Source organism: Xenopus tropicalis, chromosome 3 (assembly GCF_000004195.4).
Source record: "Xenopus tropicalis strain Nigerian chromosome 3, UCB_Xtro_10.0, whole genome shotgun sequence".
Classification (NCBI taxonomy): Eukaryota; Metazoa; Chordata; class Amphibia; order Anura; family Pipidae; genus Xenopus; species Xenopus tropicalis.
This window is the reverse complement of record NC_030679.2, coordinates 107,493,421-107,515,294: the sequence shown is the minus strand read 5'-3', so window position 1 is coordinate 107,515,294 and position 21,874 is coordinate 107,493,421. Positions and strand designations below refer to the sequence as shown.

The 21,874-nt window shown below is 40.6% G+C and overlaps 1 protein-coding gene across 2 annotated transcripts in view; it reads left to right on the top strand.

Annotated features, from left to right (window-relative positions):
• Positions 1 to 13,074: 13,074 nt before the first annotated feature.
• The window catches only part of ell3 (elongation factor RNA polymerase II-like 3), a 49,373-nt gene continuing 40,573 nt past the window's right edge, over positions 13,075 to 21,874 (top strand). The window contains exons 1-2 of one of the 2 annotated variants that reach the window (XR_208412.3): positions 13,075 to 13,258; positions 19,924 to 19,977. Coding sequence is in view for 1 of the 2 variants with exons in the window: in XM_002932261.5 (XP_002932307.1) it covers positions 13,121 to 13,258; positions 19,924 to 19,977 (192 nt within the window). In the remaining variant the exon portion in view is untranslated. The remainder of the gene's footprint in view (positions 13,259 to 19,923; positions 19,978 to 21,874) is intronic. The other variant, XM_002932261.5, reaches the window with a different exon arrangement.

The window sequence follows — 21,874 nt, the reverse complement described above, 5'->3', positions numbered from 1 at the left end:
ATCTGCTCACTCCAACCTTTATAGATTACATTTTTGCCTAACTAACAATATTAGAAATATTTTTTCTCACAACCTTTTTACCCAGTTTTATTTTTCCACTGCTCTGTTCCTTTAAAACTTATTTGGGGGAGAAGGACCTAAATGAAATATCTGTGGAAAGTCTCTCTTTTTCTCCAGGATCAAGATGTTTAGACTTTCTTGCATCTTCTCTACTGTATGTTTTCAGTTAAAAAAATTCAAGAGCTCAAAAATTGCCAAGATCCATTCAAAATAATCTATTTGTAGGAAATCTTTCTATCAATCAACTTACTCGAGAATTCTTGCTACTAATAATTCTCCAGTTGCTTTACCATTGAAGTCTTTAGGAACCTTGCACAATGGGAGGAAAGTGTTCTCAAGCATTTTCATGCTCTAAATAACTTTTTACACTGAAATAGTCACAAAATGTTCTGCACGATTTTTTGAGCATGAGATTTAGTGAAAAAATAATTTTTAAAAATGTTCATAAATCGGGTCATTGGATAATCAGTTTGTTAGTTTAGTGGTGGGATCCACAGTGCTTAGTGATGTCACTTGTGTCACATGGCTCATTAAAACTTTTATATCATATGATGCATTGTACCTCCTTTTTTAGAATCTAAGAATATTACAAATCACCTTGCGGTTTTCTGTACAGGTCAGATTTACCACCCTGGGCATCTTTCATAATGTACCAGACACACACAAGCCCCCACGGTGATGCAAGGCCAGAAAATAGGCATGTATTATATCATTTAATAACAATTACCAGAAAATACCGAGGCACTGCAAAGTTTAGAAAATTAGGTCAGAAAATGATCAAAAATTAATTTCAATAAAATGGAGACAGCAACACTGCCAATAAAAGAGTCATTTAAGATCACAAATGCAAGTGCAGTCGTGCTAAAGCAAACACAACTGTTGCACATGTTGCACATTGGACTCCACCCAATAAAGGCATTTTTATCTAAACATGCTCCTTATACTTTTATTTAGTTGTCTCCTTGTACTTAGTGCCAATGTGCCCCTCATTCTTCTCTGATGAATTGTGTGCAAATGCTCCAGACTTAGAATCACAGGCTTATGGCGTTTTAATTCTGCGCACCAGAAATGACACAATTCCCACTCAGACACTGCTAACAACAACCTGCCCCTGATCTGCAAAAACAGATACACACAGTTAATGTATTCATTTTGACTCATCGGGTCATCTCCCCATGTGGCTTTACTTACACTGAAATGCTGCATTGTGGGAAAAATGTGCATCCAAAATTGTACTTTGCACACTGTGCCTTGCATATCATTGTTTTTCAGAGTGCACTCTTATGTCCTATGTCAGGGGTGGGCAAACTATGGCCCGCAGGCCACGTCCGGCCTGTTGGTGTTCGCAACTCCTAACAGAGACCGCAGTTCCAGATCGCTACTCAAGCCTTCAGAAAACTTAACAGCAAACCTCACGCTTCTGTCTTTCAGAAAATCCGACTCCGCAAGTCTCTTCATGCGAGACTATGCATCACGTGCAGGCCCATCTGTCAAATTTTAAAAGTCAATGTGGCCCCTGAGCATAAAAGTTTGCCCACCCCTGCCCTATGTTATGGTTGTTAGGTATGGCTAATGCCACAAGGCTGAGAATGAATCAGCCCTGTGCAGGTACACAGATCAGATTTTGGCTCCCATATGTATACTCTTGTGTTTCAAGGCCAAAATCTGCTCCATGTGCCTGCACCTGGCCTGACACCATAGCTCCAGCATAGGGGCTGAAACTTGGCCTGCTTTTATCTGCAAGCCAAGAATCAGCTCAGCTAAAGGTTCTCCTCAGCATTGTGAGCAAAGCAAGGGCACCTCACTTACATGGCTAATAATAACAATTGGTTGCACTTAAACATACAGAAATAGTATATACTTGGTAAAATATATTGATTTTATCTGTGAATGGGCTCTTTATGTCCTTACAAAGTGGACAAACATGTTTTTAAAGACTTATACCTAAATAGTTTAAGAAAGAACTCTTAATACTTATAGTATTTTGATCCTTTACTGAAACATGGGTGTGACTTCAAAGTAAAACAAGGCATATGTAATCAGAGGACTGCACAGAGATTTTAGATTGTTGTGTAATAAGGCTTCACAAGGATGAAATTTAGGGTATAAATGTTAAAAAAACATCTCATCTGAGTTTGATCTGCCACTTATTATTGGAACTGCCAAGATAAACTGTACTTATACCGGTGGGGGAAGGAGCGGTAATCTGTTCTATCCTCTACTACCCTAGAATGAATGCGTGGATTTGGGATTAAGAAGGTGGATGTTTAGTACATCTTAAAGGCATAGTTGACCTTTTCTAAATTGCTATCAATTTTTTTTGCAATTTTATTTTAGAGAAAGAAATAAAACATTTTTTTTCACCCTGTGATGTTTCCCAGTAGCAGCTTAGTTAGCCAAGTCTGCTATAAAGAAATGAATTGTCTCATGGGGCACATTTACTAAAACATTTCTAATGTTTTGATTTTTAAGAATTTGAATAGACTAATTTCCACAAATGTCTGACTAAATACAAACCTACCAATAATAATTAGGGAGCACAATGTGTCACTTTATGTCTCTATATCAGCCCACTATTGCATTTATCTTATATATACAGAGGGTTTGATGGGCATATATTAACTAATTCCCAATTAAAAAATTGAAAAATGAATTTTATCAGGGTCATTTATTAACAATATGCAAATTTGGACCAGGGCAGGAGCCCATAGCAACCAACCAGTGATATGTTATATATAAACAGCTGCAGGAATAATAATACCATTTCCCTGTGTACAATATATAACAGATTGTAAGATGTAATGCGCCGCCTGTCTCAGAGTAAGGGGATTCACATACAGACAGACATGTCCTTACAAGGTGATAAAATGGGGATCCTGCTCACAAAAAAATCCTAAAAGGAAGAGGAAGTAAGACATACTGGTTGGTAAAGGGTAATGTCCCATGGAGTGGTTCAGTCACCCGCAATAGATTTCGGCTATCGGGCGACCAGCTGCTCTGAAAGACCTTCCCACTTGCAGCAATAGGCGTTGCCGGTCAGCGCCGGATTTAAAATCCGAGCGCCCGGAGGCCACCCAACTCAGCTGCCCCCCGCGCATGCGCAACTCGCCCAGAGCACGCATGCGCAACTCACCCCCCCCAGCGCACGCATGCGCATTTTTGCGGGCGCCGATATGAACACATACGGAGCAGCGGGGAGAGGTCCCCGCTGCTCCGTATGGGAGCAGAACTTCAGTGCGGCGGGGCGGCATGCCTCCCCTAAATGTTTGCCGCCCTAGGCCCGGGCCTTTGTGGCCTTGCCACAAATCCGGGCCTGTTGCCGGTGGAAAGCCCTTTGCATCGCTTCAGTTTTCCAAATTCACACAAAGTTGCCTGCAGGAGGAAATTTTTGTGCGATTTTACTACGTCAGACATCACCCTAATACTGTAGTGCAAAGTGAAAAAGCCTGTGACTGAAGGGGAGGGGTGTTAGATGGGAGTAGGAGGGACTGAGGGTTTAGATTATAGGCTTGAATAAAAAGCATAGTTATATGTGATTGTCTAAACTAAATCCAGGAAATCAACCATTTCTACCATCCTAGAGTAGGAATCCGAAAATATTAATGACCTTATCATAAAAAATTTCTGCTGGTGGTCAAGTCTCCTCTTCCTCTTGCATGTGACTTAAAACATCTGAATGGTTGCTACCAAATGTTTTGTGTTCTTCAGGGGTTATTGCCTAACAAATTCCAGCGCTCCCATAGTTAATACTTTTTTGGCCATTGGGGTTGATGCCTCATTGGCAAGTATGCATGGTATTTCATTTTACCTTGGAAGATGAAGCAATACAGAATTTATCAGATATACAGATAAAGCCAAAGAAGCATGGAAAAGTTCAGATTATTATTAGACTGTTTGTATTTAAACCCTGTTCTTTCAATAAATGCCGCAAGAAGAAGGTTTCATCTGTTTAGATTACTTGCATACATGTCTATACCAATGTCTTAAAGACTCAGCTGTACTTGTAAACATGTTGATTTAAAGAAAACACTAATGACAGTCACCTATACAGGTTCTGTAACCTCTCTATGTCTCAGCTACTGTCCTCAGCTTCCCTACAGCAATGATGTAAAGAGGATCAAATGAAGGATAAGCAGTGAGCACAGCTTAGGAGATATCAAACAAACAAGTGAAATGTAAAAAAAGATTAATTGGGCAAAAGACAATTCTATCAAGATGTTATTGTAAACATTCTATTGACGCCACACCTGTTCATCCTATGGATGAAATCTATGGAACATTTATTGTGGGGCACAAACACTGAAAACATGATTGGGGAGGAATGAATAACTGTAGGATGTTTTGTTTCAAGAGCCATAGCTTAGAATGTAGATTCCTGAGGTTATATAAAAGCAAAGCAGAGATTTATTTTGATTTTCCTGTTTTAGTTTTTTTAACATTCTGGGTAAAATGGGCATGGGGGAAATATATATATATATATATATATATATTACTGTTCAGTTCATATATAGGCACAGTTCAGTGGGTTTTAGGATTCTCAGTTCCTGGCACCCACACCCCAAATGGTGGTGCCTCTGCAAGCAAATATTGTACTTTATAGTATTTATGGTTGACATGTTACATTCAAGTATATGTGATGCTTGACTGTAATGGAGAAATTGAGGCTGGGGTTTGGAATAATAAAGCTCACTTGAGACTAGTTGATTCAAGTTATTTTAAAACCAACAGCGGGGCAAACCAATAGATTTAAAGAATATCTAGTGCCTCCCTATAAATCTTTATGTTACCCAGCAGAGAATAGTGCTCTCTCTAAACACAACCCTTCATGTTTAATAGAAGTTGTTGACTGCACCAATTGATGCAGGGGAATGAGGGAACCCTGGAGCTACCGCCTGGTCAGGAAGTGGAGATAGCTCCAGGGTTCCCCTACAAAAACCAGGAAGGGCTTAGTGGCACTGAGCAGAACCATACAGAAGTGTATTTAACAAAAGTGGTTTTACGCACAGCTCAATGTGAGGAAAGTTCAAGATGCCCACTGTGCTTGTAGATGTAAATGAGCTGTATACTATGCCTTAGAACAGGAATCCCCAACCTTTTATACCCATGAGCCATATTCATATGTTTCATGTTCATATTTGATAGCCCCTATGTTAACTGGAAGCCTACAGAAGCTTCTGTTTGTCAATTACACTGGGTCTTTATGCAATCAAAGCTTGAAATTAAAAAATAATTGATCTGTTCTATTTTGGTTGCTTTAACAAACATTACTCTCCATCAGGATCCCAGCTTACCATAATAACTTATGTTACCCACATATCCCTCATGCTGAGTTAATAGCAAAATGACCTGAAGCACCGCCTGTAGGAATATGGTGAGATAGTCCAATGACTGTCAGTCTGCTTTTTTGCTGGGAATAGCTAACATCAGTATACTCCACAGCACTCTGGAGTAATATGGCCTCAATGGATTACATTTAGTTTGGCTACTTGATTACAAGGCAATTAATATTTGCTGCACTTCCAGAAACCTCCACCCTACCTTAAAAGTATTTTTTATTTAAAAATGATCTCCCTTTTGTTGGTTTCTCATCCACTAGTGTGGAGCTGGTAGTATTCACATGAAAAGGGGTTAAATGCAAAAAAGCTTATTTAGCCATATAATACTTGGCTTCTAAGCTACCGTCATTCATGATGTGGGCAGATGTAATCTTCAGATATCTAAGCAAAACACATCACTGAATGACAGTGGGAATGCCACAATGTTTATATATGCATGTTTCCTCTAGAAGGTCAGTTTACCAATTAAATGCTGAAAGTTTAGCTACAATTTTATGACCTTATAGATAGATACTAAAAAATTTGCTTCATGGCCCAGAACCTTTTGGTTAGGTCTCTAAATTGGTTTTGTTTGTCATGTTTCGCTGTATAAACTAATACACTACAGAAAATAAATTTAACTTGCTTACTTTCTTTGTCCTCTAAATTTAGTTTAAAACTTGGAACCTAATTTAGTCGCCTTTTATGAGGAGGTGAGTAGGAACCTTGATGCTGGAATGGCAGTTGATGTCATCTACTTGGACTTTGCTAAAGCGTTTGATACAGTACTTCACAGAAGGTTAATGATCAAATTAAGGAATATTGGCTTAGAACATAATATTTGTAATTGGATAGAGAACTGGCTGAAGGATAGAGTACAAAGAGTGGTTGTAAATGGAACATTTTCTGATTGGACCAGTGTGGTTAGTGGAGTACCGCAGGGGTCAGTCCTTGGGCCTTTGCTTTTTAACTTGTTTATTAATGACCTGGAGGTGGGCATAGACAGTACTGTTTCTATTTTTGCTGATGACACAAAATTGTGCAAAACTATAAGTTCCATGCAGGATGCTGCCGCTTTGCAGAGCGATTTGACAAAATTAGATAACTGGGCAGCAAACTGGAAAATGAGGTTCAATGTTGATAAGTGCAAAGTTATGCATTTTGGTAGAAATAATATAAACGCAAACTATCTACTGAATGGTAGTGTGTTGGGGGTATCCTTAATGGAGAAGGATATAGGGGTTTTTGTTGATAACAAGTTGTCTAATGCCAGGCAGTGTCATTCTGTGGCTACTAAAGCAAATAAAGTGCTGTCTTGTATAAAAAAGGGCATTGACTCAAGGGATGAGAACATAATTTTGCCCCTTTATAGGTCCCTGGTAAGGCCTCACCTTGAGTATGCAGTGCAGTTTTGGGCTCCAGTCCTTAAGAAGGATATTAATGAGCTGGAGAGAGTGCAGAGACATGCAACTAAACTGGTTAAGGGGATGGAAGATTTCAACTATCAGGTGAGACTGTCGAGGTTGAGGTTGTTTTCTCTGGAAAAGAGGCGCTTGCGTGGGGACATGATTACTCTGTACAAGTACATTAGAGGGGATTATAGGCAGATGGGGGATGTTCTTTTTTCCCATAAAAACAATCAACGCACCAGAGGTCACCCCTTTAGATTAGAGGAAAGGAGCTTCCATTTGAAGCAGCGTAGGTGGTTTTTCACGGTGAGGGCAGTGAGGCTGTGGAATGCCCTTCCTAGTGATGTGGTAATGGCAGATTCTGTTAATGCCTTTAAGAGGGGCCTGGATGAGTTCTTGATCAATCAGAATATCCAAGGCTATTGTGATACTAATATCTACAGTTAGTACTAGTGGTTGTATTTATAGTTATGTATGTGAGTGTATAGATTGGTAGGTGTGGGTTAGGTGTGCTGGGTTTACTTGGATGGGTTGAACTTGATGGACACTGGTCTTTTTTCAACCCTATGTAACTATGTAACTATGTAATGTGCCTGTATAAGATATTTTTTTGATTCAGTCATTGCCAAGTGGGCAAACAATCAGTTTAGCCTGATTTATGGGTAAAGATCTGCTTCTTTAGCAAAAGAACCAAATGAACTGATCTTGCTGATATTGCTTAAGACTGCAGCAATGCAAGGTAGCAATGCTAACCACTGTACCACCATATCATTTAAAACTTCAGTTTCTTTGATGCTGATTGTGGTTATCAAAAATAAAAAAGCAGAACAACTGATTAACTTAAAGGGGCAGTATACCCCCATTTCAATATGAATTGAGTGAATATGGATTATGCTAAAAAAGGGCAAACATGGAAACTGAAGTTGCTCTATGTTTAGCTCTTGCAGGTAGGTAATTAGATTCCGATTGCCCAGTGCAGAAGTACATTAGCAGGTAATCCTCTGGTTAACCTAATTATCTACCTCTCCATAGCCAAACATGGAGTAGCTTCAATCTTCCCGTTTGCCTGGTTTAGCTCAAGAAATAACAAAAAACATTAGTTTTTTCATGATTAAAACAATAGTACACAATAGTATGTTCAGCACTAATACTATTTGTTGCACTCATGCTGAACAAGAGAGTGTACTGCACGTTTAATCTGGCTGCAAATGTTGCACACTAAAGTCAGGAGTCTGAAAAATCAGTTTTGCTTTAAAAAATTCTACCACCAGATGTCGCTGTCTAACTTACACCATAATTACATTTACCCTAAGTAAAAGTCTTAATAATAATTGCAATCAGGCATGATATTGTATTGAAAATAATAACTGCATTAAACCTGTGCATTTCAACTCACGAAAGACTTTAAAAAAAAATCAGTAAAACGCAAATAAAATGTACGATGATTGTTTGACATGGCTTTTTCCATCATGATTTAAGAGGGCTATAAATTATGCTAGCTACTTTAAATCTCTTAAATGCCTTGTAATACCAGGCAGCACTTGTAAAAATGACAGACAGGAACTTTAAATATGGTCTTTCACTTCTGCTGCTACTGAAGGTGTATTCATCCATATTCCCATGGCACGATCCATAGTTTACTTGTTATTTTGTTCAAGCCAATTACAATGACAGGTGTAGTATCTGAAGTAACAGAATTTATGGTATATTTCTGGTTTTGACTCTATCATGTATACCGATATTAAAACATGCAGGAACAGAAAAAATTGGTGAAAAGGAGGTGCAATCAAGTTTACTATGTCCATATGATTTTTTTTTAGGAATTGCTGTCAGTCAGTGGTAAATTGTGTAAATTGCCATAAATTGCCTGTTTTGTGTCTTTGGTGGACATCATGTTTAGGTTAATTAAAGGAGAAATGTTCTTTGCCTTAAAAGGCTTACTTTATTTTATATAAATGTTCTGTAAAACACAAGTGGGCAGATATATCCTGCACAAAAAGCCTTATTCAGAGCTATTAGAGCTTCTTAGTTGAGTTATGGCTGAATTGTGCTTGAATATATACCAATATTATACATTAATGGGTCTTTAGTCTTCCCAAAGTATGTAGCCCTATAAGGCTTTAGGTATGTATAGTTCTTTGTTACGTATCTTTCAGGTTCCTGCAGTCAATCCCATCTCCTCCTCTTGGCCAAGTTGAAGTGTATAAGTCGTGCACTGTCCTGGATCCCAGGGTTCTGGTGAATAAGCGAAAGTGCAAGTTTGAGTTCTGCCTCTCAAAATAATATATATTATATATTATTATAATAATATATATTATTATCCATGGCAACATGCCTTGATACCAACAGTAACTTTTTGGGGCCCTAAATTACTTAGAACTTACATGGAAGTTACATGAATGACATGAATTTTTCCTGGTCCACTATTTTCCAACACAAGAGACCAGGTATTCACTTCATGTCATGGCTACCATTCAGGCTGGAAAAGGTCACACAGATCTATTTTTCCAAGGTGTGGTAAGTTGAATGTATGTGAGTGAATGTTACAACACAGTCTTTCAAACACTGTAAATGCTATTCATTTGTCTGTTCCCGAGCAGTCATCTTCTGCTAATCGGCGGTTCTCAGTATTGGAGTGGCCCAACCTGTATTAATAAGTGGCATCCTTGTGAAATTCTTTACAGAAAGGGTGGTACAGTAGATACAATGAACAGCCTTCTAACAGATGCAGGGCAGGGGTGACATGCAGCACAGCTATTTTAATCCTACATGGTTCATTTAAATTCCCATAACAAATTTGTTTCCAACTGTTGCAAACAACATGTCAGGCCCAGATTGGCAATCTGTGGATTCTGGTAAATGCCAGAGGGGTTGCTGTAAAATGCCATAGACAGTCATTATTTATTGGTCTGCTGGGGGGCTGCTTGGGCCTCTGTGTAGTTGAAATGCCAGGCCAAAGCCAATGCTTATTTTGAATCCAAGTCAAGGCCTGCAACATGTGAAGGCAAACTGTCAGCCTACTGACGGCTGATTATTTTGGACTTCTGGGTCACACGCTAATGGGGGCGCACGTTTCATGTAGCTGCCTTGGCTAAGGAGGAAAGCTGGAAACTTCAGTTGAAATGATATGATCACCAGTATGCATCATGAACTGTCAGAGCCATCCAACCCCTTCTACTTTATCATTTCCCAGAAAAGGGGAAATTACTAAATGTGCTTTGTGTTTTTGAAATTCAACCCAACTCCTCCGTAAATCACCCATAATCCTGAATTAAAGAAAAGGACAGTTTCAAGGGGAGTGTGGTCAGATTACAAAGTAAACACATCTGAAAAAAAGTAATAGCTCACCAGCCGTCCACTTATGTAATATGCATAAGGCATGTTAGGTAATATGTTTAATTCATAAAGACTGCATAGATTTCAGAACATCCTGTGGGGGATGGACAGATGGACACACACACACCAATGTACTTGTAGCTGATCACATGCACATAGAACTGGAAATCAACCCAGGATCTCTATGGACTGTATATGAGAAGGTGGATTAGCGGAAGCAAAATGTTAGTCATCCCATTGTATAGAGAGGATCAAGTTCAAGGTTCTGCTCCTGCCCATTTTGTAAAGGTTTCAATTAGAAAAGTGCCAGTCTCTCTGGCCAGTGTTTCCAGAGTACTGGTGCAGAGGTGCCCGCATATGGTATTTAATTCAAGGACATGGCATATAGCTGGTGAGTTTTCCTTGAAGCAAATGCACTTGCTTACTTCTGTACAAAATGGCTTGGAAAATGGTTATTGCTTATTTAAGTACAACATGCTCTTTCTTTTGGTATAATGTTTCAGTGCTAGTGCTACTCTAGAGGTTCTAGACCCCGATGTAATAACATCACTACAAGTAACCCCCAAGTTTGGGCACTAAAATGCCTGGAAGAAATCCTTGCTTCCTGCTGCAAACTGCTTCCTACTGACAGGCAGTTATTGACCGTAATCCCCCCCTGTCAGAACATTGTAGGATTTCCAGAAAAGTTTTATAGCAGAACTCCTTTAAAATTTGGGGTTTACCCATCCAGATGCTTAAAGGCGAACTCCACCCAAGCACAAAAGCTTTTTGAAAAGTAAACATAATTTTAAGCAACTTTGAATTAAAAAATATGCAAGAATGTAGAAGTAGTTGACTGTCCTCAGCCTGCATCACTCCAAATCCCACAATCCCCTGCACACATGATGTCACTGTGATGAACATCACAATGCAATGCATTGTGGGTTATGTAGTTCCTGCATGCTGTCTGTAAACTGTGGAGAAGTTATTATAATTTGTAACTTCAGTGTTTTAGTCCCTCCTCCCCTGCCAGGATTTCAAATGATGCAGAAAGAGAAGAACTGTTTTGCAGCTGGATTTCAGCATGTAAAATGGTATTTGTTCACACTGTTTGAAGAAACAGATTACTGGGATAGGTATATTAGGGGTTTCTGTGTTGTGTCGTGCTCTTTAAAGAAGAAGGAAAGGTAAAATCACTGGGGGTGCCAAAATGGTACCTCCCAGTCATTGTAATCGCTTACCTTATACCCCGGGTTGGTGCTTCTGTTAGGAGAAAACTGCACCTGCCCAGGGTAGCTACAAATGCGCAACCCTCTGCCTTTTCTCGTCAATCTTTGGAATCCAGGGGCCAACGCATGTGCAGTAGAGAGAAAAAGATGGCTTTTTTTCTTAAAGTTCGGCTTTTCACTCTACTGTACATGCATAAGCGTTGCAAACGGCTGTTTCTAAACAGGCCAGGATTTGTGCAAAGGCAACGAGCGGCAAAGGCCTAGGGGCGATGAGTGGCTCAGGCCTAGGGGCGCCTACAGTTTAAATCCAGCCCTGTTTCTAGACGTAATTCTGCCCCTTTGGCCCCCACACTTACATTTACAGCACTGGAGGGGTTCCAGGGGGTACTGCAACACTAATGCAGAGAGAGCAATTGTGCTTCCTGCACTAGAAGAGCTAAATTTACAGTTAATAATTGTAAATTTGGCCCTTAAAGTTACTAGGAGCAGCTTTTTGCCACCCCTGGTAACTTATGAGGCGCTAGCACCTGAGGTGAATTCTCAATTCTCCTCATGGCAGCTGCACCCTTGGGTGCAAAGACAGAAGTACTTGTACCTTGTACCACATTTTTGTTCAGAAGCCAAAGTTCCCCTTTAAAAGTTTAGTTTGATTACCATTTCAGACCTTAATACAATCCCATTGGTTTCTAGCTAGTCTGTCAGGGCATAAATGTCACTGTACTGAATTGATAGGCAATGTTTGCATCCTAATAATCTGAAGGTGCTACATCATTGGCAGGCTTTCACTTTTCTTGACGACAATGTTGCAATGTTGTTAGCAGTAAAAGCATTAATATGTGGCACCTTGCGTATAGCCTATGGACCTAGTTACCTGGCGCTGTTTCTCGGGTCATTACAGGCTATAATGTGAGGCAGGGCAGTAAATGCCTTGGCCTGGCACTACTCTCTCTAGCTTTTGCTTTGGCCCCTTTCTTCACAACAGAACCGGCAGAGTTTCAGCAGTGATTAAACTACAGCTCTCATATCCATGTTTGACTGTGAAGATCCTGGGAGTAATGATTTAGTAACATATAGAAGCTGCAGGTTGGAGAGCTGTGATATATAGGTAATAAAAAGTAAGGATATTATAAGTCACCAAGTAGTTCTATGACCATAAAAAGACATGAGGTTGAACGCTCCGATATTTTACAACACAGGTCCATTTTTAATTATAGTTAATACATTTTAGCAAGTCATTTGACAACATTAGATTACGAAACACCTGTTCTAACTACTGACATTATCATGCACTGTTCATGAGGATATCATTTACATGATATAAATGACTATTGTGTATTATAATATTGTGTTAGTGCCCCAATCATTTATAGTTGCTATCATACAGTCCCCTTCCGCAAGAGCTAAATCTGTGGGTGCAGTGGAGTTTTTTATTTTCCCTTTTTCTGAGTGCCTCTGTACTTTGGCCAGAGCTGGAGAGCCACAGGTTGCAGCTCACAACATTTCCCAACACCCTGCTCTTCTACAATCCCGTCACATACCGGTATTTATAGAACAACTGGACATATATCCCCTCAGATAAGCGTGGGCCATTCCCTCCCCACAGTGCCTCTCACTGCTCTCCTCTCCCTCGCCCACCTTACCGCACACTCTCCCCTACCCCTCCACACGGCTAGTTATTAGCCCGGCCCGCCCCCTGCTCCAGCGCCACGCCCCCTGCTCCAGCGCCACGCCCCCTCCCGTGCCTGCTCTCCGGTTCCCCAGGCTGCTAGGTGCTAGGCTGTCAGTGACAGGAATGTCTCGGCCCGGAGATGAGCTGCTGGGGACCCTTCCTTACCGGACTGAACCCCGGAGGAGCCCCCGTCTCAGCCTGTTCCACCTTAAGCTGACAGACTCGGCACTGCGCTGCCTGCGAGACTTCCAGAGGGGACAGGTAAAGCGGGCACTGACCTTACCCAATCCCACTGCCAACTTGGCCATAGGATCCGCACCCCCATATTGATCACCCACAGCAAACTGGCATTGCCCCTCATTCTACCCTAAGAACTTCCTTAGCCCAACACTTCCTCAGCTCCCCTCATAGAGATCATACCATTGCCCTAACATATGTTCTCTTCTGCCCCAACCTCTCCTGCCTTCTTTCTACTCATCTGCTTCCCCCAATACCACCCCTGTTTAATGGAAGGGTCTCCCCAACATATGTGCCCATAACTGCTCTTTCCTATTCTTATGAATAGTGTGAGTGTGTACTTTGTACAACCCCTACCCAACATGACATGCATTTCTTATTTTCCCAATATGACAGACACCATTGCAAGTGCTCCTACATTAAAGGTGGAATAGCTGTTGGGGGATGATGGTGGTTGTAGTCCACTGATAAGAGGGCTGCAGCTATCTGCTCTGTATTGGTGCACAAATATTGGTTTTATGCAGGTTACTTGGGTTCGTCTGTAGATTTTCCATGCAGACCTATGCAACTGTGCTGTTCACTTTATGTACAGTACATTTCTTCACATTTACATTATTCCATCATTCGGCAGCCTGTAATGTTAGCTTCATTGGATCTATGTTGCCAGTACAATGTGCTTGCTGATTTTGCCGTAACACCTGTTGTTGCCCATTGCCTCCTCCTGCAGCCTGCATACTCACCACTGTGCAAGTTTAGCAGCAGCCCACTGTATTCCCTTTCCCTTGCACCCTGCATGTTTTCTGCACTTTTACTAGGATATACTGTATGTGCTGCTAGCACCTAGTAACATCTCTTCTACACCCTCTCCCCAGACTCTGTTCTGCCCTTTCCCAGTATCTGCTTCTCTCTCTTGAATATCTTCATTTTCTCACTCCTCACCATATGTTCTGTTGTCTCCTCTCCACTCTGCTCAGTGTAAAATCCTAGGCTCGCTCTTTGCACTTCTAGCTAGTGACCGTTAGTGCACTGATATCTGCACTGTGTCCCTTGTGCTTTGTATAAGCCTTGCTTTACTCAAACGTCTCTCTGCGTTCCCTAACATCTGTTGGCTGTTTTGTCCCCTGTAAGTCACTGTGTACTTTGCACCCTAAATAACATCTGTTTGCTCAAGGCACCCTGACATCTGCTCACAGCCAACAATGGTGGATTAAATCTGAAAATTGATACTTTAAATACTAATTGGGGAAAAGAACCCTTTTTCTAACCTTGTTTTGGCCATTGGGTTATAGGCAGTGGCATGGCAAGGGTTAATGACCAGTGCTATCCGGTATTCAGCAAGCACTGCCCTTTGCTAATGTTTGATTAACACTGAGCAAATTATTTTCTTCCTGTAGGTATATTATAACCCTTTAATCTCCTGACAAAGCCTTATAATGTCACATATGGCTCTATCACTATGGGAAATGGCAAGGTTTCATATTTATGCTTGTTTTTATTGACAGTGGGTTTTAGCCCTGATTGGAACAATAGATGTATATTCCATTTCTGATTCATGTATATTTCTCACCAGGGATATATAAAGGGGATATAAAGACAGCAGACCATGCAACCTGTGAGGGGAGCACTGGGGCACTGACTGATAAGCAGCTTCAATATAAGTCTATAAAAAAGATATAGACTTAGTTATTAGCAAGGAGGTAATATGAATTTTCTATGGTGTACATTATTCCGTTGGTCCCAAACACAGTAATAAGAGGATCCCATTTTTTTGTTATGACCTGTGACCCATTTATATGATTCCTCCCTGCTGCACCAACTGGCAGTCGCTGGCTGGCATGGAAAGAATGATTTTAGTCTCGTCTAGGACCAGTGTGTTGTGTCTAAGCTTTTTTTAAAAAAAATAGTGCTTTGGGTACAAAGTCAGACTTTGCTTCTGTATTTTAAAGAAAAGCAAGAAATGATGTATTGTGCTAAGTTTAGTCTATTCTCTGGGGGTTAAGCTCAGCTGCAAAACCAGGACGATTCAGCTGCACACAACCACCAAGCGTGTTTTCATTTGAAACTATCAGTTATCAAACTATCGGCTCACCAGCTGGTGAGGAATAAACTTGTCTTCTATTGAAATAATGCAAATGCATTTTATTTTATTCAATGATAGTGCGTCGCCAATGTGCCATGTTATATAGTGGTAACTGGTCTACAAAAGAGTAGGTAAGACATCTGCTTTGCTGGATGGATAACATTTTGTGGGACTTACTATTAGTTTTATATGTCACTAAAAGGCAGTAAAGGAACAAACTGCCTCATTTATTGTTCACAGGGTGTGCCACCAACACCCACTGTGGGTCCTTCTTCAGCCTCCCGCTGTAGTAGATCACACAGCACCCTGTGTAAGGGTAATGGGCCATGGGGATATTGGCTGTGTTTCTTTATCCTAGTACTTTATTGGGCTGAGAACAACTGCAGGAACTTTAAGGGCTACCCAGATCGTCTCATGTATTTGAGCCTTGCCTAGCCCTTTTAGCACTGTTACTAAACTTTGTGAGTGCAAGAAGCAGAGCAACCAGCTCTTATGCACAAGGGAGGCCAAGCCTAGAACTTAAAGGGACAGTACACCCCCATGCTCAACATGAGTGCAATGAAAAAAGGTGACCATAAACAGGCAGATTTAAGCTGCCGAATAAAGTCCTTTAGACTGATTCGGCAGCTTATCTGCCTCTGTATGAGGCTCCCCGATTGGCCTCCCCAAACAATATCTGAACTGGGAATTTTATTTTTGGCCTCACAAAGACCAAATATCAAGTAGCTTCAGTTTTCCTGTTTGCCCTGTTTTGTTCAAGAAATAACAATAAACATAGCTTTCTGATTAATACAATAGGGCAAAAAGTATGTTCAGCAGTATGTTGTGTTGAAAAGGGGATGTACTGCCCCTCTAGGCAGTGGCTATGCTTGGGATCCTTTGTGCATGACAGCTCTGTACAATGCTTCTTGCATGCCCCTTTAACTCAATAAACCATAGGTAAGTACAGCTACCCCAACTGCATTGCATCTCCTGGCACTTCACAGCTTTCACATTCTGAATGAAACCCAAGCTGCTGGTATTCCAGGGGACATCAATGCACCACCCACCTCCTATTCCTACTGTACAATCAGTGCAGCACACCAAAAAAGGTACAACTCTTTATGCTTATGTTTAGTTACACTTGTTTTTAGGCACTTTTAGTAACAAGGTCAAAGTGCCTAAAACATCATGCAGATAAATGTCTTGCACGGACATACAATGGCAGCATGAGATTGGTACTGGAATGCCCTTGGATTGGGCTGATAAATAAACATACTGTAAGCCAGGGATCCCCAACCTTTTTTACCCATGAGCCACACTCAAATGTAGAAAGATTTAGGGTGCAACACAAGCATGAAAAATGTTCATGAGGTAGCCAAATAAGGGCTGTGTACAACTGGCTTTTATCCAACCAAAACTTGCCTCTAATCCAGGAATTCAAAAATAAGAACCTGCTCTGAGGCCACTGGGAGCAACATCCAAGGGCTTGGGGAGCAACCTGTTGCTCAAGAGCCACTGGTTGGGGATCACTGCTGTAAGCTATGAAAATGTGGCACTGCTGCCATGGCAGAAGAGAGAAACAAGCACTAATAGGGGTGCATTTTGTTTTGATTGGTTAGTTGTGTTTGTTGATATATTGTCTATAGAGATTTGATATAAAACTGCTGCACAGACCAGTTTTCAAGTTATTCTTATTATACTACTATTAGCAGGCTTTTGGCTCAATAGAACTCTTTAAGGGCCAAAGTGTGAGACTCTTTAACATACTCTCTATGTACTTTCTAGATTCAGTGAACACTAGCGTTTCTCACTCTCAGTTTCTCAGAGTCAAAAACCCCATGTTAGTAGGCTAAAAATGCAAATAAAAACCGCTTTGAAACTCTAGAAATATAAAGCTAATGTAAATTGCCAAAGTGCAGTACTTTGGGTTTATATCTCCTTTAACCCCTTATTACATTCTTACTTGTGCAAATGCTTGAGATGCTTGAGATGCATCTCTATCATTTTTTTTAACCCTATTGCTAAATGGCAGTTGCAATCTGTAATTTGGCAAAATGTTTCATTTTTCAAAAAGTTTCTGTATGAACAATGAAAGGGAAGTAGGCCCCTGAAATGTTTATACTCTCCTTATGTGTTTCACAAAGTTGGAGGTGCAACAAACACTAAAATGCCTTTATGCATAGGTACATTTGCAGCAATTGCCAGGAGTGCTAGACATTCAGAAAAAGATGATGATGCTAAAGTGAAAAAAGTTGTATTTCTCCTGGTCATAGAAGAAGCTACTCTTCCTATGTGAACATATATCACCTTGATAAGAAAGGATTACATTACATTTTGAACATATTTACTAAGACTGGGCAGAGTTGCATCTGGCAGTAATATTTTGCAAACCCCACCGGGTTGGGGCAGTTGTAGGGGTTCTAGCTATAAATTTGTGGGTACTCAACCCACTGGCTTGGGGATAGAGGGCTCAGTGGGATGAACCCTCCTAACTGCTGACCTGTTCCCCTATCTCCCTAAAGAGAACAGGTAAGCCTGCCTTAACTTTTTCCATTTATTTTTTGCATTGTTACTATTTTCTAGTGGGGATTACAACATCCTCCCACAGACTACTTTGCAGGTTATGTAACAACACTTATTTTTCTCCTTTCTTGCCACGTAAGGGCATTGCACAAATTGCCTTTTATATTTGAAATTCAGACAGGTTGAATAAGCATCCTTTATCTATAGATAAAATATATCTGTTCCTCTCCAGTTATGATGCTGCTGTACATGACAACTGAGAACTTAGCTGCTTGATTAGACTACTATTTGGGTCTGTTGTTCTAGTCCCTATCTACATTTCAGGGTCTCTAATAGGGAGCCACTATTTTCATATGGGTGCTGTACAATAGCATGACAGCAGAAGGGCAGGTATACCTGATATTTTAATCTTTTACCTACCTTATAATCAGGTATCTTGCTTGTTTGCTAATGGTAAACTGGCTTGTTTGATGCAAAGTAATATCTGCAGTTAAAGGAATATTTATTTGTGCTATTGCTAATATGTAGCCTAATCAGGGCCTATTGTAGCTGTTGCAAATGGCATTTAATATAAGCCAAAGCAGTTGAAGTCATTTCAGCCGAGGAGTCATTTGTAACTGATTGAAATAAAAACATATATGTCTGCCTGTACAAATGTATCACATGAGAAGTAGAATAATGTAGGGTTAACTCCCCCTAAAAACGGTTTCAGCTGCTATCTGTCCATATATAATTAAATGCTCTTGGAGTATGGAGCCTATTATTAGCTTACAAAAAATGCAAAGCTAAAATAAAGAACAGATACAGTCTAACAAAACATCCATCAGAGAGAGAGACCGTGCGGCTGACAGTTTGCGGCATTGCTCTCTGGATAGACTGAGAGTCTCATTTCACTGGTGCTCGTGTTGCCAAATGAAGAAGTATATACGTGGCTGTGGTGAAATAAATGCCAGAAGCCCCTGCTTAAAGGTATAAGATGGCAATGCAACCTCAGTTTTAGAGGTAAAACAGAACAGACAGTAACTAGAAGGTGGCCATACACTGGCTGATATACAGTAGGAATGGGAATCTGCTTTTCTAAGAGACCTCGGGTATAGTGACCCAAATTAGAGAAAGATCACTTATATGGAAAACCCCAGGTCCTGAGCATTCTGGATAACAGGTCCCCTACCTGTACCCGGTATCTGACTGAAGAATGGCCTTACACAATTTGGCTACCTTTGTACTGTCTTATTCATTTGACCACCCGAACAATTGCAACTTCAGGAAGAGAGGAGGAAGTGCAACTCCTCAATGAGTATCTATGGTTAAAAGATTTTGGTTAGGATTGTTTTCTCAGCATACAGGAACTAAAAGTCACAAAAAAATGTGTGCAGTTCTGTCATTACAAACTTTATGGTGTGGATACCATATGACAGGGCTGTCCAACTGGAGGATCACCGGTCAAATGATTCTTATGGTCTTCAGTCTGCTGAAAATCTCCACTCCACTGTATGACATCATCTTTTTAATTTAATCCTACCCTTGAATGTGCTGTATGAGAATTAATTGCCCCAGTGCATGTAATAAGTTGGACACCACTGCCATATGATGTCAGTAGCTCCTTGCTGCCACCCTTGTAAGGTCTATGACACACAATGAGATTAGTCTCCCCACGATTAATCTTCCCTAGCCGCAGTAACTAATCTCCTCGAATGCTTTACTACTGGCAAGAACTTAAATAGCTGGTATGAAAACATAAGTGTAGCTTTGGCTTTACGAAGTTGCTTTGCAAGGAAACTTCAGGCGACTTTGGAAAGCAGAAACAATGCTTATGTTTTCCTATCAGCAATTTACCGCTAGGAAAGAAATCGAGGAGATTAGTCGCCACCTGCGACTAATCGTTTTGTGTCTCATTGGCCTAAAATATGTTCTTTTTCTGTTTTCCAAAAGAGAACTTACTTAACCCAATGTTAGCTAACTTCCTGTACTATCTACTTGTACTTAAGGTGTAGCATATATTTAATGAAAAATAATGAATGTTTTAAGGTTATTTATCCAGTTGTAAATAGTAATTTGCTTTTTTTAAGGCAAACTCACTGACTTGATTTTTTTTTCTGTTTAGGGATCAGGACCCTCTTCATTACAGCCTGTGATTACCTTCCAAGGCAACCAAGGGGTAAGCAACAGCAGCAAACAGTTTTTATGATTAAACTAACACTGGGCACATTTGACCCAGTATATTAAGTAATAGCGACCAATCATTTGCTTTTTGTTATATTCTAGCAGTAGAGATCTCAAAGCTGACTTCTGATTAATTTGGGGTATAACACTGGGGCAAAAATGCCCAAAGTTGTTTTGGTGTTACCCCCTGAGTCATATCCCATTTTGTTGGCTTGGGGAAAAATACTTGACAAATGTTTCATAATAATACAGTATAAAATAAAAATGGTATAGTCAGATGTACATCTAGGTGGTAGTAAATTCAAAACAGGGCCATCCAGCAGGACTGTGAGTATAAAGAGACCCACACTGGGAATTCAGTATGTCTTGTAGTTAGACTTTGCAGTTAGTTGGGAGGACCAGAGTCCATCACTTGTTTGCTTTTAAGTGGATATGGAACCACAGCCCTATTACAACACTGAACAGTGACTTCTTTTCACACTGACATTTACTTTGTGGATTCTTCAGGCTATAAAAGTATATTTTCGAACATAGGTACATATTGCTCATTTAAGTTTGTATCGGTTTATAGGGCTGCCATCTGTTCATTATTATTTATGAAGCCTAAGGTCTGACCCCTGATATCTCCCAATTCCCAGTGCTCTCTGGTTTGGCTGGCACTCCACTTGGTGGTTGGGAGATCTGGCATATGTGACTAGCAACATGCATGGCATTGCTAGGGAGGAAATGAATCAGAAGAAAAAACATTGCAAACATAAGCATATGAAGAGAGCTATTGGATCTGTTATCCAGAATGCTTGGAACCTGGGGTTTTCTGGATAAAATCTTTTTACAGTACTTGGATCACCTTAAGTCTGCTAAAACATGTTTAAATGTTTAAAAAAACTTTATCGCTTAGTTATCATCAAATACAAGTTACTGTTTTATTATTGCAGAGAAAGGAAATGATTTAGAAATATTTGTTCATTGGGAGATATATTTTCTTTCCTGTAATTTGATGCTCTCTGGATATAGGGTTTCCATACCTATGTTTTTTCTAATACAGTGCTGTCCAACTTCTGTGGTACCGAGGGCCGGAATTTTTCCGACCTACGTGGTGGAGGGCCGATAATGGAAGCCAGTTTTGACCACTCCCCTTTTCAAAACCGCACCCACTTGAAACCACACCCGTGTTATCACATGACCATACCCATATTAATAGTTTTAGTACAGCAAAAACCTGTCATACTCTGCCTTCCCTACCCTGCCTATTTGTGCCATACTTTGACTGTGTGTGCCATTCTTGACTGGTTTGTGCTATACTTGGCCTGTGTGTGCCATACTCTGCCTGCCCTACCCTGCCTGTGTGTGCCATACTCTGCCTTCCCTACCCTGCCTGTGTGTGCCATACTTTGACTGTGTGTGCCATTCTTGACTGGTTTGTGCCATACTTGGCCTGTGTGTGCCATACTCTGCTTGCCCTATGCTGCCTGTGTGTATGGCACACAAAGGCAGCATACAGTGACACAATGCTGGCACTGCTCCTACTGCACCAGAGGAAGGACCCCAGAGGTCCGAAACATGTAGTGCGTGCTATGCATCTCTAAACTAATAAACAACACAGAACGCATTTGGCTCTCCAGTGGATTTTTTTATTTTTACACTGCTCCTACAGTCTGCACAATAACTATATATTAAAAAGTACCACCTCAGTATATGTTCTTTTTGTAGTGTGCAAGGGATTATTTGTGGGTTTCTACTGCTCCTACAGTCTGAGGTGTGAACAGGGGAACAATGTGGGTGATTACAGCCTGAGCCTGAGGTGTGAACACTGCAGGGGGGGGAACAAAGCAGAGATTAAAAGGTGTGAACAACACAGGGGATTACATACAGAGGGTTTACAGCCTGAATCT